This window comes from Lipophrys pholis (genome assembly GCF_963383615.2).
Source record: "Lipophrys pholis genome assembly, chromosome: 17".
Lineage (NCBI taxonomy): Eukaryota > Metazoa > Chordata > Actinopteri > Blenniiformes > Blenniidae > Lipophrys > Lipophrys pholis.
Window position 1 is genome coordinate 16,040,033 of NC_137643.1, and position 20,370 is coordinate 16,060,402.

A 20,370-nucleotide genomic window follows, 5' to 3' on the forward strand; every position below is an offset into this window, starting at 1 on the left:
AAAGCAAAACCTTCTAGGCCAATCAATAGCGTGATGAAATACAGCAATGGATAAGTTACAACGATGAGAGATTCTCACTGGAAAATAAGTGCATGTTTAAGCATGTACAGCATTGAGAAAAACTGAAATGTCATTGGAATAAACTCTCAGTATGAATAAATATGAACATGGAGTACACACAGAAAGGAGTGAATATTTTATATCAAGGGTGTCAAACTTGCCAAAATCAGCCCACACGAGACTCCAATCGGGCCTGCCAAAGCACACAGCAAATTGTAAAATTTCTGAGAAAACATAGATTTTTTTTTTCAAATGTCTTAAGAGTAGCGGACGCAACACAACACTGAGACCCGAGCTGAGATTTCAGATTTCAGCTATCACGTTGCTATCAATCTAGCCTCAAAGCCATGATGTCAAGGTGAATTTGTAAAAACATGCATAATAATAATAATATTTTTGGACATTTCCCCATATGTTGCACCAGAAAGTTTAATCAATATTGGCTTTATAGTGGGACTGTGGAAATTTTCACTAGTAATCTTTTGCTTTTGGGAAAATCTAAATGCTTTCATCACAAATATTGGGCCACAACAAAAAAACTTTTAAAGTGTAAATTTAAAGGTTAGAATGGCATTGTTTACTGGTCCGGTTCTCGTAAGAGGAAATTGGGCTGTATGTGGCCCCTGAACTAAAATGTGTGTGACAAATCTGTTCCACATGCTTGACTAAATGAAAAAAGTTTAATCAAAAAAGGTTTATGTAATGTATGAAGCTCATGATAACATTCATAAAACATTCACTATTAATTCCACAATTTAATTTAATTAAAAAATAGTGTGTGTGTGTGTGTGTGTGTGTGTGTGTGTGTGTGTGTGTGTGTGTGTGTGTGTGTGTGTGTGTGTGTGTGTGTTACCATGCATGCGTGTTCATTAAATCAGACAGGAACCACTGATCCACAAGGTCAGGTCACAGTTGTCCCAGCAGGACTATTCTATCTCTCACCAGGAGATAGATGAGAAGCTGATCAATCAGCATCACTGCAGCTCACTGCGTTACACTTTAACCTTTCAGCTGAGATCCTAAGTGCCCATCCAGAACGGCTTCAGCCACCACAGACTGGACACAGTTAACGGCTTGAATCATACCTCAAATTCATAATAGTTCAAACTAAATTGTTGCCGACACACACGTTATCTTCACATCACAACTTGGACCGTCAAAGTGATACAAAGGCTACACTATTGTTTCATGAATAATGTATTTGAATATCAGACCATAAAACTAGGGATGCCCCGTACTGTAAGGCTGTTGAAGGTGCATGTAGCATCGATGAAGAGGCTGTGTGGAACTTGGTTCTCAGCAATGCAGAGCTTTCACTTATCATTTGCACACGGAGTATGAATCAGGCTGTATGGCATTTAATAAGCACTTTTTTTAGTACTGAATATCGTCAAGTAGCGAAAAGTTAGCACTCCTACTTGTGCTTCTTCTATAAATAAGAAACACATTTCAGCAGAGTATATGACTAAGTATAGTATGGTTGAAGATACTTTCCTTACATTTAATTTGCAAAAAGATCATTGCTACAACTTTGCAGCATGTTTTTTTCAAACAAGAATAAGCTTTAACGTTGTTCTTCTGCAGCACGTCAGCAGCAAGTCACGACACACCTCCTGCTCACTTGTGCTCATTAGGAATTTATTTCCTCCGTTGCAGCAAAACACGAAACGTGAGCCGAGGAAAACAATTGCTGTAAACATTTGGTTAAACTGGGCATTTGACACCAGACACTTTGAAGGTGATTAACTCCTGCAGACAGATACGTTAAAAATAGCATAGAGCCTGGAAGTATTTGGTTAGAAACAAGATAGCAATAGCGTCCTAAAGGAATTATTCAGTGCTTTCGGGAGGGTGGGGGGGGGGGAGAGAAGGTCAATAAGCTTGTCATTACTTGGAGGTTGCCAGGCAACCGGAGGATATTACCAGAAATTACTGCTCTTGGCCAAGAAATAGTGCATCAACATATCAGCAACTTCACAGTTTAACACCACCACTTTTGCATGAATTGAACACGCTGAAGATAATGTGTTAGATCGTGAACTACCCAGTTGTTGGGCGGAAGATTTTGTTATCTTTGGAGAGAGCAGTTAAGCTCTAGTTTTAGAGTTTCAGTAAAGCCATGCTGGCTGAATCACTCGGTAATAAACACATAAAGAAGGTTCAAAGCCACTTATCTTTCATCACCAAACCGTAACAAACTGACCTTTGAACGCATACATTTATCTATGCTTTGAACCACGCACAGGGAGAACGTGCAAAATCCACTCCGACTGGAACTGGTCAACACCACCATGGTGTGGTTTATTTAAGCAAAACTGTAACACCTACAGAAATACACTCTCAGTTCCACTCCCTCACTGTCCCTCATGTGAGGATTCTGCTGCTTTCCCAGAAAAGGGCACTGACAGATTACCTTTACATTCAACACGGGGTAAAAAGCTGTACAGGGAAGAGAAAGACAAGGACAAGGACAAGATACCTCCTGCCCAGGATCTAATCTCCAATCTGCGGGATCACTGATATCTGATAAGAACAGTGTAAATCAGGAAGCTAAAGAAATCCCTGTCTGTGCCTTTGTGTCTATACAAGACAGACAGGCCATCTCTGTCCATCTCGCACTTTGTGGGGATTTACAGTAGCAGAAGCAAATTCTCGTGTTCGATAATACCAGCAAAATCTGACTCCAGATGAAGACGGCTCCTCTTTTCAGGATTTGCTCCCACATATGGCTTTGTGGAGATGAACCAGAAGGTATTCTAGATATTTATTCCACGTTCTTTTATCCCAGGAAGATTAACTTAGGAGGTGTGTTACTGCTTCTTGTATTTGATACTTCTTAGCAGCCATTTGAGATATTGACATTGGGGATTGAATAAGCATAAATAAACTATTCTGCTGTTTTCCAGTCCAAAAAAATAATTAAATACAGGCTGTGATGAGTAATATTAACCTTCTCCACAAGATTCATAAACTCTTGTTCAACAAGGCACTTTGCCATAACATTTGCCATTTGACGTCTGCAATGGAGCTCAGCAGCAAAAATGCTAACAATGGTCGATGTGCAATTTAGCACGAGAGCTCACAGGGGTACGTTGAAAAATATAAATGTGAAGCGTGCGAGCTGCCAAGCTGAGGCAACACTGCTCCTTTTCTATTCCCTGGAAAGGTAAAGCAGCCAAAATATACATTTATTAATTCCATGTTGTGCTCAGGGACATGTCGAGAATCATATTAGAAGGAAACAAAAGTATTTCACATGGACGCTTTTCTTTGTTTATGTTACATTTGAAGTATACACTTTGCAACTAGAGCCAAGAGACTTATAAATAACTTTTGCAACACTGTGGAACAACGGTTGGCAGTGCTGCCTCATAGCTAGAAAGGAATAGGATGGATGGATGGATGGATCCCAGTTAAATTGAGCACAGTCATGTCATTATGCCCAGCGTGTTAAATAGAGGAAATTGCACTGTTATCTAAATGTGATCCACAGCATTAAGTCGCTGAGTGGCAGTTTAATTAGGGAATCTGTAAATATACATGTGGCCACGAGTTCACGAGGTCAATAGGCTCAGTTTGTGTTATCTTTGTTTGTGTTCGATCTGGATACAAACACACAGCTTCTCTAAATGCATCGACGAATACTTTCTCAAGGGGGGGGGGGGGGACGAGTCTGTAATTGTGCATGAATTAGCACGTGTGAGTCACTGTGTAGCTGTGATCACTGTGACGAAGCACAGTGACAGAGCTCCGGCCATCTGGAGACAGATGACGGGATGATTCACTAGAAAGGAGGACGAAAGAAGAAAGAGGGGAGGAGGTGAGGTGGCTGGATGAAGGGATGGCAGGATGGAAGAAGATGAGAAAAAATAGAAAGGAGAGAGAGAAAAGAGAGGAGAAGGTCGTCAGCTCACGAGTAGGTAGGTGGGGAAGGAACGCTGCTCATGAGGATGATGGCATTCACATTCCCTGCAAACTGCGGATGCGTTTACACGGTCGCATGCACATGCGTGCACAACACAAACACGCAAAGTCCCTCAGTGGCGCTTTCTGAGCCAGCTAATGACCCGATTGTCAACACTTTGGTCTAATCATCCCACAGTGAATGGGGGTGGCAACTCAGAAACTCAACCACACACAGACACGTGCCCATGAGCTTCCTCACAAGCTGTTAGTTGTTGAGGTGGGAGTCTGCTTGATGCCTGATAAGAAAATGAGCCCTCCAAAATACATCATTTACTAAAGAAAGGAGAAGCACCCAGCACGTTAAAGGAAACGGCAACATAAGACTCAGATTATCTCTCAGCTGGTGTAAAAGCTTATCACCCATCTACTTCAACAGTTGTTTCCTCTCTGAGCCTTTTTATTTTCTCCTCACAGTCACTTCTTTCCCACTGTTTTGCAGGGCTCTCTTTCCCTCTCCCCCAAGATGCCTCTTTAAGATCTCCATCTCCACCTTTACCACCAATCTGCCGCTCTACGATTCGCTCTACTCTGCTGAAATCCAGAAAGTAACAACATGGCACCCCCAATTCCAGTTAGCATTCCGGACATTTCCCAGCTTTGAGTAAATAGATCATGTCATCTGTTTCTTAGCGCACATTCCCTCCTTTATTGCTCAACCGCGTACGCAGGGAGCAGATGGGAAATAGGAAGCAACAGAGCGTGCAGAAAGTAAAGAATTGTAGATTGAGAGTAACTGGTAGACGGGTAAGAGAATGGTAAAAAAGGTAAGTAAAATAAGAAAGGAAGATGGCCATGTATACATCTTGATGGAGCGCAGTACTCATGAGACTTTGAGAGGTAAACAGACTTTTTTTAATCAATATAATCAACTGCTAAACTCGCTCTTGATTAACTTTCAAATAGAAATTCAACTACAAAAATTCATGGAGGTGTTGTGGAAAAAAAAAGTAATATATTGGAATAATTCGTCAAACAACAGTGCTGCAACTGCTCAAATAGCACCACCATCAATGCTCATTTAGTTGACTCATTGGTTTGGGCAAACGGTTTAACATATTCACCACAGTTATAACTGAATTCCCATCTTAACTGCATTTGTTTTAGGTTTTTTGTTTAGGCCACAAAGGACATTTCAAAAGAATCTTTTTCTTTTATCTCAAAACACAAAAAAGTAATAAGTCATTGAATTCAAGATCTGTGTTTACTCAATTACATTTGGTGTTTTTGCTAAAAAAAAAAATAAACATATAAAAACAGAATAATAAAAATGATAATTGTTAATTATTTGGCCTGACATGACTAGTCTCTTTTTGTGTTGAACGAGAAACCTCTACGGGGTGTATCTCTGGTTTGGCATCATGTTACCTGGAATGGTTGTTCACAAACGTAACTTGGACTATGTAGGTTTAAATAGTTACGCTTTACTTTCAAAGTTAGTTATAAGTTGCCTGACTCTGGTTGCACTGTGGAACAGTGCTTAGCATTGCTGCCTCACAGCTAAAATATTCAGAGTTTAAACATTTTGGCTATTATGTCCTGGATGGATGGATGGATGGATGGCAGTTAAATCAAAAAAATGATGAACTACTTAGAACACCACCATGGTGCATATCATGCCCCAAACAAGTGCATTGAAAAGTCAGAAAGATCCACTAGAAATGTATTGCATCCATGTCCATTTGCTTGTGACCTTCAAGAGTACAACAATGTGGAATTGGCCATGTAGGTGGACAAAGTTATCAAACATATCTGAGAATGAAAACAAATTAATATGAATTTGACAGCCCCCCCCCACACACACACACACACACACACCCCATGCAAGAAGACAAAATGTGAAAGAAATTAAATTTAAGTACAAACTTGGGACAACAGAGTGAATAAACTAAATCAACAATAATCATGGGAAGTCAGCTAAAGAAATCCCTGGCACCCCAATAACAGCAGAATCTCTACTAAACTCTTAGCCAGCTGCACAAGTAGTCAAAATCATCATCAATGCAAGCATTATGAGAGGTAGTGAATCACGTTGCGTGTTGTATGTTAACCAATTTGCATGAACTCCCAGCATTTTGTGTTATTTTGTGCATTTGTCAGACATGATTCTCAGTACATCCTATTAGATCAGTTTCCCCATGTGTCTGCACACATCATAATGTTTTCACCCATTTTCATATGCAGAAAATATTAGTAGTGTTTAACTACTGGGGAAATGCCATTAATATTTGAATTTGCTCTTCCTCATTAAGTGTTACTTTCATTTAAAAAAAAATTTGAAATGTGAATTTACCAAACTACAAGTTCCTGAGGTCAAAAGGCCCTGTTTGTGTCGTTACTCTGTGTTTAAGTTGGATAAACACTCTGTAACAGTGCATAAATTTGCATTTCTCACTTCCCCTAATATAAACAGCAGGTAGACAGTACATCCAGTCGAAGCCCAATGATAGAAGCCTTAAGACATAATTTGGGGAGATCAAAGCCATAAAAACACTGGACAAACTCCAGCTTTTAGAGCCGGTGGCTTCAAGAAACTACAGGCGCTCGAGGTTGCGGGCTTTGGAACTGTCCAAGGTTCTGAAGAGAACGTCAGCTGGAGCAGCGGACTCGGGCAGATCGTGGAGCTGTCCAAGGTGCTGAAAATGTCTCTTCTCGTTGAGCTTTAGCGCTTCCAATAGGTAAACGGAGGTGAAAATAAAGCCAGCATGTTATTACATAAGTTTAAAGGGAGTCGCCTTTCAATAAAATGAATGTGATGGCAGGTTCCAGTGATTAGATTTCACTATTTCATTAGATTTCGAGACATTAGATTATCTATGACGGCAGTGGACAGCAGTTTGGTTTTTTTCAAACAGCTGAAAATGTAGTTAGACTTCTGCGGACTTTCTGTGGTAGGTCTTTAAAATTAAAAAAAAAAAAAAAAAAGTTTGTAGAAGCTTCTTTTTCTGGTTTATGGAAACTTGAAAAAAAATGGCTTAACATCAAGGCTTTCCTCACTGAAATCAAATACACCCCTTTAGCATCCCAGACACACACATACACACTCACACCATCTATTTTCCGAGAGGCTCATGACTCTGTGAGTACAAGCAAATGTCACAAAGTAAAAAAGATAAAAAGGAAAGGGGGCATCAAGCCCTCCGGTCCTCATAACGTTGCTGCGCGTTGCATCATGAACACAACGCGGCGCTTCGTATAAAGCCGAGCGCGGCTGAGAGGGGCGGACAACGGAGCGTGATCTTGCGTGTAAATGGACATGCTGAGCGACTGTCTCATGCGCCGCTGAAGAATGATCCAATACTGGTAGGACTGGAGCTCCAGAGCCAGGCGAGACACGCCATTCCCAATCTGCCTCCTCCACTTCTCTTCCCGGCCTTTACATATCTCCTCTCCCCCGTTTAAACGAATGGATGCTGATTGCATGCATATTGAGCGACGAGTCCACTGGGACAGCATGGTGTTTGATCCCGTGGAGACAACGCGCCGTTCTCTTCAATGTGTCTCTGTCAGAAACCTTTCACACATCTCTATCTTTGCCTAAATGTCCCTTGGGAGCGATGTGATTACAAGAGAGGCTGGGAATTGTTTAAAGCAAGACTGAAGGTGTGATAAAAGCACCGTCATATACCTCAGCGCCATGCAGCTGCGCGCGTCTCGTACAGTCATCAGCAAATTAGCAGCCCTTTGATTCCATTAAATATCACTATTTGCAAGTGTGATCACAAGTGTTGCTTATTGCTTAAATGTGCATAGAGAAATGCCACGATCCCCAGGTCTCCTCCTGCCTCTGCACTCAGCATAGTGTGAAGCTCTGGTGCCGCTCAATGGGAGGATGGGGCAACTGCTGGTGGCTGCAGCGCCGAGGGACTCACCGGACCACCTGAGCGCCGAAACACATTTATTGATGAAGGGACAGGGGGAAGATGGAATGTTTAGTCTCTTCGTAAATGTGTGCAATGGGTAGCGAGTTTCCCTTATCTTCTCCAAAACTAGTCAGACGAAAAGACTATAACCGCAATAGATGTGTCACTCTCATTAGGACTGAGTTTGAGTGCGTGATAAACCTATATGGCGCGCCATAGAAAACCATTGGGGCGGGTGATGATGACACAAGTTTGATCTAAAGTGGGTGACAAAGTAGGAGTCGTTGGAAAAAGTAATGCGTAAAGCAGCAAACACCCAAGCGCTGTATCAGACCAACACGGCCCACTGCACTTTGGTAAATGCCGAGAATGTGCCCATTGCCCACTCACTCTTGGATTATGAGCTGTGCAAAACCAAAGGTATGAGTGGGCGACAACGGAGCCATGACTCACTGTCAAATTCATATTGTGGCCGTGGCAGTATTCTTGGCTTTTTCTAAAAATAGTGCCCATTCTGTGGTGCGGAGCCAAGACAGTGATAAAACGGTCGGGTTTCTTTGCCAGGACCTGTTCGGGATGGTGGTGGTGTGTGTGTGTGTGTGTGTGTGGTGGTGGTGGTGGTGGTGGGGGGGCCTAACTGATATCCACGACTACTTATCCACCGTTTTTATTGATGACGCAAAAAGCGTCATCAATAAAAACGGAGTCTCACCTTTCTGAGGGTTGCAAAATATCTAAAAGTGGATCAGCAGTAATGGTAATCTGTTGAATGCCCAGCTCCAGTTACGAGATCCATTTGCAATTAATCACAGGCAGAAAACCCAGAGTCAGTTAATTACCCCCCCCCCCCCCCCCCCCCGACACACACGCACACTTATGTTTCCAACATACACAAAGAAAGAAAGGCATACATTAAAATGTTTCCAAGGTGGTTACTTAGCAAGTTCTGAGGTTTGAGCCGGTCAAACTGTAACAAAAGTGCCCCCCCCCCCCCCAACACACACACACACACACACACACACACACACACACACATTTGCACTTGGCAACACAACAACCAGCCTCATATCTTGACCACCTGGAAGGATTCCTTCATGCGTGCTGCACTAACGATGCGTTTTTACCTGAGGAAAGACTTTTTGGTTTGAGCTCAAATTCATCCCCCAAAACCTTCAACTCTCCATCCATCGGTTCAGGTCATTCATTAGCCACCTCATCCTTAACAACATTCCAGTTTTATAGTTATTTTTTTTATCCCCGTTCTTAATCAACAGAGTCCAGGGATAGACAGGAAAAGCTCGGTTTCAATTCCTGGGGATGCACCGTCACCGAAATAGCCACCCGAGCAGCCACCTATCAATAACTTTGAGAGTAAGAACAGCGACAATCGCCGCAATGTTGATCCTAAAGTGCGTCTTTATAGGAGAGAGTACGTGCTTTTCGTGCGTGTTGCTGGTGCTGATTTGCATTCAGTAGGGAAGCGGAGGAGGGTGGGCGATGGAGTGGGGTAAGCCTGCTGCATTTTGCATGTCTTCAGCTGAACAGACTTGGGGGGTGGGGGGGTGGGGGGTGTTTGACTTACCCTTTACTGAGGTGGCCAGAAGCCCCATGTATAAGAGCAGCACCCGGCTCCAGTGGTGCGCCTGCACTCCCGCCTTCATTAGGGCAAAAATCCGTATTCCGTCCCCTTTTCTGCATGCGTATTCCTGTCTCCTCACAAGTCCCGTTGCTCCGTCCCGATTTGAAGCGTTGGTCATGGCAGGGGCTTTTTTTTTCTTTTTTTTTTATTTCTCCTCTGATCTTGCAGGCACGATGAGTTCTCAGATGGTCAGAAAAGGGAGATTCACTCGGTCTCGGCGCTGAGAAAAATCCCAATGCATGGAGGAGGCTCGGATCTCGCAGCTGGACTGAACCATGTCATGCGGGGACCGAGGGGTTCAGAGTCTCAGTCTGAGAAGATAGATTTTTACACCTAAAGGGATGAAGAAGAAGAGGGGGAGGCGAACCAAAAAGAGGGGGTGAGACGTGATTCAAGTGGTCAGCGATCTACCCCGCTTGAGTAAAAGAAAAAAACCCACGAAAATCACACCTCCGCTCCACATATGTGACTGATGTTCACAGACTCACGCGCAAAAAAAATAAAAAAAAGCCCAAGAGGTTCCTCCTTCAGTTGCTCCCGCAACACTTATTTGTCCTTCTGTCTAATTTATCTCCACTTATTAACAGCATTTGCAGGGGCCAGTAATCCACGTTGTTCAACTCGTCACGATATCGAGATTCAAGAGAGATGGAAACGAAACGACGAACGTCGGAGAGCCACAGAGGTGATCCGGATCCAAGGGAAATCGCCTCGTTTGAGAAGTTCCCGACCAGCATTGAAGTGTAGTCAGTGCATCTTATCGCAGGGAGAGAAATATGCTGGAGGTATTCCCAGTATCGCAGCGTTTGGACACAGCGTCGTCTCGGGTCTGTGCGACGCCAAGATTCAGACTGCAGACCTGCTCTCTCTCTCTCTCTCTGCGCGCCTCTCTCTCTCTCTGCGCGTCTCTCTCTCTCTCTCTGCGCGCCTCTCACCCTCTCTCTCTCATCCCTGGTCATATCATGCCCAACATGTCTCCCCCCCTCTCAATCCCCCCCCCCCAAAAAAAAAATTAAGCACAATCAAAAACAAAAATAAAAAATATGATGCGTAAAATCCGCCTTGTTCCAATTTGTTCCGTTTAAGATTTAGGACCCCCTTTGTCTCTCCACCCATTAAGACCAATCATAGGATTGCCCGCCAGTTTAACATAGACGTCCACTTCCTGCTCACTAAACGTGAAATTGATGCTTAACAGGCTGGAACCTCGGCCAGTAAATTTGAATGTCATTTCCACTTTTTGCATATGACCGATATAATTAGTTTCCCCGCAATGCGCCGCGCGTGGAAACAGTTGGGATAATGAATTGCGCGTCGGCCTTCAACCCCGCGTGTATGATGGAGGTCATAAATAATCGTCCAGCGGCATTAAATTAAAGTTTGCCAACATGGATTGTCTGCGCGTCCTCGCCGGGTCGTTCAGGCGCAACACTGCGCACCGCAGTGCTGGTAAACCCAACTGGCTTAACTCAACTGGCTCGATCCAAGACTCAGCTCATAAAAAAACCAAATAGGTCATACATGTGTGAAATAACAGCTTTGAATATGTATGCAGCACTGTATAAGGCCATCTATTTATACTTCGCACTGTGGGTTATAAAACTAGTCAGTTCAGTGGTGCGTCCAAGTAACTGGGAACGTGGATACTTATTACCAGCTGGTTCCTTATACTACTATTAATATATACTGCATAGTATAAATTTCCCCATAATGTATTCATCTTTTATCATCACTCATTTTATTCCTTTACTTCTGCATTTTAATTTTATTTTGCGTGTTATCCCCTTTTGCTTTTATAACATCAGGTATTTCCCTGCTGAGGGAAATACCAGATAATGAATAAATATCGAATATACTCTAATATACACTGCATCTACACACAAAAGGCAAAGGCTGAAAGTGGTAAAAGTCACTGGAAAGGTTTCCTTTTTATTATTATTATTTTCATTTTATTCACAATAAAGTCACAACGTTTCCAATTACGCATGGACTTACCTGATGCAACAGCACGTAAAAGACACCTAAAGAGGAAAAAAAAGATTTCTAATATGGAGGAGGCTGAATTTGTTCTCTATCACTAAATGTTAAGTCTGGGTTGTACCTGGTTGCCATGGCAGCATTGTAACAAAGAGGGTTTCCAATCAGTTTTAAAATAAAACTGGTGTCACAGTCAAGCCAGCCGCTGAATGTTTCGCTGTGCGTCAGGTATTACCATAACAGCTTTCTCAAACGGATTTCAAAATAAAAGTGTCATTCCAGTCAATGAGATCTCCAAGTTAATAAAACACAAATTAATACTACCGCTAATAATAATAATAGGCAACGACAAAGTTAATAAAGGAGTGCATTTGTATACTTAAATAACCATTAGTAACCAAATAATAATAAAATGATCAATCCGTAAAAGCAAACGCAAACAATACAAGACAACAAAAAAAACAACCCTCAGTTTCAATCAGTGGTGTATTAATGTTACTATAATACAATAAATCATCTCGAGGGTCTTGCTCAGGGACCCCCAGTGCATGTTTTGGGATCATAAACCCATCCCATGTGAAACTGATTGTTGACTACGTCATGATGTCACTCAGCAAGTACCAGCCCAATCTGATCTGGCATATCAAAATAAGAGCCCTCTGAAATAGTACGTCTGGGTTCCATTCCCTCCATCTTCATACTGTTTATTAAAAGGAAAATCCTTGTTATCATATACTCATTCCATTTCAGACTGATGGTAGACAAGCTCATGATGTCAGTCACAAAGTGCCAGCCCAATCTAATGCACTACATCAAAATAAAAGCCCTCTGAGATAGCATGGTTATTTCACCCTAATTTCAGACTGACATTAAAATTAAATTCCCTGTTATTATAAACCTCCCATTCCATGTCAGATTGATAGAACACGTCAGGATGTCACCCACGAGGTCCAAGGCAATTCTGCTTTGTCATTTCAAAATAAAAGCCAATTGAAACTTTGAATATGACCACAGTGATGGTGGACCATCCCAGGATAACATTCAGTTGATATTAGGATATGTGCCATTTATAAAAATTTTAAAAAAGGCTTTTGAAACTTGCAATATGACCAAACACTCAATATGATCTAGCACCTGATTTCAAGCTGGATTAATTCAAAAATTCCTAGTTGTCATATAGACATTCCACGTCACAGGGAGTTGGCTCAAGACACCCATTAAAAAAACGACACCGATCTTACGTCTGACGTTCGGAAATACCATCATTGAACAAGTAGACAGTGGCAGTTGCGCACAACACCACCGGGTTCCCCCACAGAGGCACGGAGTCAGAAGTTTCCCCCAAAACATTCTTTTATTAAAGTAAATCAAAACACAACCCGAACTGAACACACACACACACACACACACACACACACACACACACACACACACACACACACACACACACACACACACACAGTCCCCCGCCTGTCACACCTGTGTCCGGGCGGCTCCTCCTTTACGGGCAGAGAGGTGAGGCAGCACACCTGATTGCCATCAGGGGCTTAATCACCTCCCTGCCACACAGACCAAGCGATATTGCAACGAGTAATGGTGGATTCTAAATTGTCATGGAGCAGTCAAATTAATTATGTATTGCAGAAAATGGGGAGGAGTATGGGCACTTTTAAACACGGTGGAAAGCACATTCCTCACTGGTTGATCAAACAAAACTACTTCAAGCACTCGTACTCTTACTTAGATTATGTATCAGTTGTTTGGTCAAACAAGTGAAAATAACTTAGACAAGTTACAAGTAGCTCCAAACAAAGCGGCCAGTGGTACATTTCTTAGGTGGGGCTCTTCATTATTATTATTCCACATCCCCATGAAACAGTATAGTTCTTTGAAACGCTAGTGAAGAGAGAGCACTTAAGACTTTTATTAACATACTTGTAAACAAATACAAGCAGAAGATTCATTAAGTCCCTTTTAGAAAATGAATGCGTTTTTCGACTGGTTTACTTGAAGCGATAGTCTGAGTTTAGGGAAAACAAAAGGTATATCAGGTATATTTTCAAACAACATATCAATTCATGTTCCAAAGCATTTTAGAATGCTTTGAAAGAAACCCCAAAAAAGTAACTACACTGGAGCAAGTTGAACCTGATCCGCAGCTTTTCAGCCAAATTTCTTCTTTCAAACCGGTAAATTAGAAGAGACTCACCACTTGTTGTCTTCCTCTCAACATCTCGTAGAAACACGCGAGAACAAACCAGAGCTGACTTTAAGCCAATCACTGAGCCAGGGGCGATTTAAAAAGCGAACCAAGTCTTGGACATGAAATGACGCTGATTTGTTTAATTTTCTGTCAGTCACTCCGGTGTTAATCAGTAATTGGTGAGATCGCTACTAAGCCCCGCCTCTTCAGGGCGGCTTTCCTCAGCGCCCCTGGCTGCTCACACACACAGAGACTACTCGAGAGAGAAATCAAGAAATCCTCTTTTATTGAAAATTATTTGTAGAAAATGAAGCGAATACAGTTCAGGGCCCAGTGTTAGTTTGTTGGCATAAACAAATTTTGCCAGTATTGTAATTCATACATTTTCTATAAAAATAAAAAATACATTCCTCTTGCTTCCAGGGGGGGGGCGCTCCGGTGCCCTCTGTTGACCAGACGCCACTGAAAGCGGCACAAATTGTTTTGGGTTGCCCATATAGAATAATAGAAATTCAATGCATAATGGCCTGGCGTGGTTCACTGTCAAACGTAGATTGAAGTACTTCGTAGTAACATTTATCAGGAATGTTATTGTTACAAAAATACCTAAAATTATACATAATAAATTGTCATTTTTCGCGGATAATCACAATTATGGAACCCGTTGTCAGAGCAGTGAAACAAGGTGTGCACTACCGTGCTGTATAACTAATGAAATGCAGCGAGCTGTTTATTACAGAGCCATGGTTGCCTGGAATGCATTACCAGGATTTCTGTTGTCAGAGAACGACAAAAAAATGTTTTCAAAAGAATTTAAAAGTGTTTTTGTTTATACAAGAATGAATTCTGATTAACAATCTGTGATCATCAATTAATAATGATGATTGTCACTCAAACCATTCTGTGTAAATGTCTGCAAAGAGACTGAAGAAGTGAGTAGGTCGTCTTCTTTTTGGGGGGAGTTTAAGGTAGTTTCCGTCCATAAAGTTGCATTACTGCCATCTGCTGGTTCTATCTATTGACATTGTTTTCCCACTCTCTCTCTCTTATCAGCAGTGTTGCTGCCACCACAGTTAACTTGAAAAAGTAATCCAATCACTAATTGCTTATTACTTCTTGAAGAAGTAACTTTGTTACTTTTCTGATGACTTGTTTTTAAAAGTAACTAAAAAGATTACAAGTAACTTTTTTGTTACTTTCAGCAGCTGCCAACAACCCCCTCCCCACAGTCTCAACATGAAAATGAAAACCAGTTTTGACAAAAACTCTGTGCTGATCAGTGCCTGGCCTCCTGCACCATGTTTATACATATATCAACCTTTGACCTACATCCTTTGTTGTATTTATATCTGAGGACGAAGGAGCGGCTTGGTTCAGTTTAATAAAAAAAAAAAGCGGCTTTAGAGACAATAAACTCGCTTTCCTTTGTAACGCACAGTGTTTTGGAGAAGTAATTTTAATCTGATTACGGGTTTGGAAATAGTAACGGGTTAGATTACTTGTTACTGAAAAAAGTGGTCATGTGAGAGTAACGCGTTACTAATTAACACGTTTACCAGCATCACTGCTTATCAACAACTTTTCTCCCTGGGTCCAAGGCTTTTATTTTTCCATTCTGGCTTGGGGATTGGTGTTATGATTAGCATATTACATCACAAAACTCTCCAGCTTCACATCAGCAGCTTTATTTCAGTAGTTTCACATCAACTGGACACTGGATTAGTTTTTTTATGGTTTGTGACAATGGTATGCACAGATACCTCTACTTTGCAGCTATTGTGACTCCAAGGACGTAGCAACTGACACAGAAGCAACAAGGTTAGTAATTTTATAACCCGAGAACACTAAGGTGGATGATTTTCTTATTGACATTTGATTGTGTGAATGCTGATTCGGAGAATTTTTGACTTGCTTCGGCTCCTGCAATCTAACCAATTCGCACTATTCACGTATCAAAATGTGCAGCTTTTGTATAAGACGTTCATCCAATTTAAATTATTCAACTTTAGAACATTCCAACTTTTGTTAATAAAACTTCTTCAAACCTCTTCATATCTTTCCCGTTTTTTTTTAAAAAAATAATTAAACTTTTAAAATCATTTTCAACATTGAAGTGAAAGGGAAAACCCTTCAACTCATTGTCATGTGGAATGACTATATGATAACTAGAAATTTGGGAATTAATCGAATTTTAAATCAGGCAATATCATAGTGTTTGCTTATATTCCAATTTTCAAATGCTTTTTTATTTTGAAATGATGCATCAGAATATCCTAATATTAACTGAATGGTATTCTGGGATGGTCCACTATCACTGTGATGAGGAATCAGTTTATGATAACTCGGGATTTTGAAGACAATCCAACTTAAAATCAGGAGAAATCATGTTGAATGGTTGGTCATATTCAAACTTTTAATTGGCTATTATTTTGAAATGACAAATCAGAATTGCCTGGGACATTGTGAGTGACATCCAGAAGTGGTCTACTATCAATCTGACATAGATTGGGTTAATTGAATAATTGAATAATTTATTTTAACTTTATTTTAATGATAACAGGGAATTTCATTTTAATATCAGTCTGACTTTAAAGGGATAGAAACCCAGATGTGCTATCTAAGAGCACTCTTATTTTGATTTGCCACATAGCCTTTAATGGTCACTTGTTGAGAAAACCCAACAACTTTCAGCCTCTATCTTGTGTTACTTAGTAGTATCGTGTTTTTCGTGTTGATGGCATCCACCTTGGAAGAAAAAAGTTGTCCATCTTGAATTTCTGCATGGCGCTCACCCTTTTTGGAAAGAGTGGCCTCTCATGAGCCTCTCTGTGCTGAATTTCATGCTTGCATGATTTAGTAAACTATTTTTGTACTTATCTTCTAAACTATTTGCAGTCGGACAAACAAATCGTACGACGTTTCCAATGGCACAACAGTTTTTCGGTGCCGTGGCTCCGTTCCCACGCTCCATCTGGATTCATCCAAATGCGCCCCTTGACTGCTATGATGGAGTTTGCCTGAACATCTGGAGTGAAGCAAAGCGGGCCAATGAGCAACTTTTCAGGCCTCAAAGTTCATTTCATAGATCTCCGAGTCAGAGGTGAGTCCGAGAGGAACAGAAATCCCAAGCATATAAACACATTATCCATTTATAAAGCCTAATTTTCTGGTTTATAGTGTTGACGTGACACGAAACGCCTTTACATTGATTTCTCATACCTTTATTATGAAGCTTTACAGTGATAAGAAGTGATTTATGTATGCATATAAGATGTGAGAAAAAAAACAACATTTGTGGGCAGAGCAACATCTTTTCCTCACTTTCCTGAAAAGTTGCTGATTCTAAGAACTCAATTCCAACCTGGGAGTAGGAAACTCCTAGTTTGAGTGGATTCACATGCATTTTCTCACTCACTCATATATGCACTATTATTCATACCGTATGAACTAACCTTCCACTTTTATTATTATTATTATTATTTCATTATGATGGGTGGATGAAGAAGTATGGACCGTTACATTTTTATATAGATATTGGTTTAGTCAATATTTGTTCATAATATTTTTTTATAAATGTCAATAATAAACCATATAAAATGTCCCTGCATTATGAAAATCCATTCTGTCTGTATTCACAAGTTATAACTTTAGATCATTTCAGACTTCTCATTGCACTTACACAGGCGTTTTATTATCCTAGTTTATGACGTTATTTTGAAAATAAAAGTGGTCCTTTCATAGAGTTGCGTTTTTGTTTCTTTTTCTTTTTCTTCGTAAACTTTGGCATTTTGAATGATTAACTACCTTTTTCTTCATCTCAATGCTGGCCAATGAGCAACAAGTGTAACAGTAAATGGATGATGTATTAATGAGGAGTTGGGTCTTTCCCTAAGCCAGGCCCAAACATTGCAACATAAGCAGTATCATGAGTTTCCCGGGTCTCAACGGAACGTCTGTTCCGCATCATAGCCTGTCAGTCGACAGGCTGGTGACTAAAGAGGGTTCTCATTAAATAGGCATGGTTTGAAGTGGTTTCTACGCTGCACATGCAGAACACCACTGTGGGGCCAGTGGTTCCTCCTATTCCAAGATGAACGATAAGATTATTTAAAAAAACAAACGGTAAAATGTATGTGCATGTCAAAAAATGGGGTTAGAAAGGTACTACGGATCAACCCCTTATCTATATGAAGACGAGAACCTGAAGATAACCCGCGCAGACACATGTACAACGTGCAAACTCCACGCAGAAAGTAGAGGAGAGCTTCCTGCTGTGATGCAACAGTTCTTGCCTTTGCATCACGTCACAGCCCCAGAATGATACACCTTTTAAAAATAATGATCTGCTATTACACTACATCCTCGAACATGATTCAAGAAAAGCAGGAAACTGCCAATTCCGCCCCAATTAAACTTGTTTCGAGCACTTTCAAAAGACAAGTGACCTTTTCCTCTTTGTGCATGATTACCACGGCGATCTGAATTTTAAATGAATGTTAGTTATTTCAAAAATCTTCCTTGAACAAGTCTGTGCTGGCAGTGTGCAAAATTGTGTGGCCTCCCTATTCGACTATCCTCGTGAAAATAATGTGCCACACAAGACCATATGGGCCAGTTAACCTCAAAGAGGTGGCAATTACACCATGATACTGACCCCACCGCACACTCAACACGTGTCGGTGTTTTTATTTCCATCTAGGTCTGAGGGGCAGAACAGAGGGAGACCAATCATTTGGTTCTGAACACACAGTGTGAGAAGGACAAGAAGCAACGCCATGCTGACTTCAGTGTAAATTTTGACAAGAAATTCTGATTTAGTTTTAATATTATTTTAGTATTAATTTTATAAACATATTTTGAAATATATAGCGTAACATATTTTGACTGTAGCGTCACATGACCTCCGTGACCAGCTCTAAAATGCTTAAAAATTTACTCAGAGGTACCTGGAGGCAGGTTGAACAAGAATCTGGTCGTGTTTCCTGAAAAAGATTTGATTATTTTTGATGAAAACTTTAAGCTCTGCCTTTACAGCAATATATGTATTGGGTGTGATTTAGATGTGTAAGAAGACGAGCTCTGGTAGGCTGCCTCCTCAACTTGGTCCCACAACAAGAGACGCTCTGATTGGATCTCTTGTCCATTCGTCCCGCTCTAACATTGTCGTCTCACTTTAATGCTCTGACTAGTGTCAGTTATGTTTCGTCACAGTCTTTGTCTTCATGTCTTACTTTTTTAATTTCTTTTTTATTAAGATTTCATTCATGGAAAAAGTTTGTTGATATTTTTCATCTTAGTATTATTCAACGAAATTAACACCGGCTGAATTAATTATTCCCTTGTCTTCTCTTATCTTTGGGGCCTCAGACATCCCCGCAATGCCCTGGATGCACGGGTTCTATGGTCCCAGATGGAAAAGCCCCAGGCAGACATGGCAAAGTCGGTGAGTATAACCTGGCTTTACGCGGAGTTCCATCATATCTTTATTTTTTTCACCCCACACAACAAAACACCCAAACTTTTCATCTGAAAAAAAAAAAAAAATGTGGTAGTTAATGACAGCGATATTTTGTTTTGTTTTCCATTCACTGTCATGTCAGCAGAAACAAGTAACAAAAGAGGAACAGAGACGTGCCAAAGACTCCCTTAACGGAGTTTGGGCCCCGCTGTTCGGCGGCAGAATGCAACAGGCCTCTGCACCTGTGCCTCAGTCTGTGAGGAAAGACCATGTCTGCCACATCCCTCATCTGCCAGATGAAGTTCATCCTCCGCTTCTATTGAAACCACCGTGCGGCCCTCAGTGGCAGCATGGTTTCCCAGGGAAAAGAAGAAGAAAATAAAATCATTCTTAATTTCATGTTTTGTGTTGACATTTGAATCTCTTTATGATTTCACCTTGTCAGTCAGTGAACACAATATCACAACTTTAAACAATGGTTCAGATCATTTTTTCCATTTTTTTAATCATGCACATCAAGCCAGAACAAAGACTTATAGATTGGCTATGAAATGTTTAGTTTAGTCACGGAATAATCGACAAATCAATCAACTTTTCAACAATATTCGTTCTTTGAGATGCACCTGGAGAGGCCTCTGGTTTCATGAATAAGGTCTAAAGCTCATTTTAACTGCAAATGCTGAGATTGACTGCACCATTGTTATTAATGGCACACCAGGTTTTAATCTTAAAGAGACATAAATCCACAACACACACAACCTGACTCTAACCACGCAATATTTGAAGCTCACAAATCCCTCGATAATTGAGCATTTGGTTACTTTTTAGATGTATTTGTATTTAAACAATGAAAAATAATAAAAGGAAAAAAAATATGCATATGGTGTGTTGTTTGTCGATTTTTGCAAAGGTATACCAAAAAAATGGTGTAGTTTTCAGAATGTTGTTAAATATGAAGAAACTATGAGCATGAGGGCTTTGACATGTCTGGCCAGGAGAAAGGACTAATTATTTAAAGGTTTGAATTAAATATTTAAGAAAAATAAAAAGTGTGCAGCTTTGTGCGAGCATACAATTTGAACTAAACATTTTACCGATCCCAAAAAGGCTGAAGACTACTTTTACTTTATCACCGACATTCCCAAGTAAATCGAGAGGTACTGCTATTTTGATTAGGATAGGTATACCTGCTGTTTATAAAAATAGC

General features: G+C 40.7%; 1 protein-coding gene across 1 annotated transcript in view; it reads right to left on the minus strand.

Annotated features, from left to right (window-relative positions):
- The window catches only part of csmd2 (CUB and Sushi multiple domains 2), a gene marked incomplete at both ends in the record, with an annotated part of 237,338 nt that extends 227,695 nt beyond the window's left edge, over positions 1 to 9,643 (minus strand). Inside the window, 1 exon segment of the mRNA XM_080484336.1 lies at positions 9,469 to 9,643. Coding sequence (XP_080340462.1) covers positions 9,469 to 9,643 — 175 coding nt within the window.
- Between the last annotated feature and the right edge of the window lie 10,727 nt (positions 9,644 to 20,370).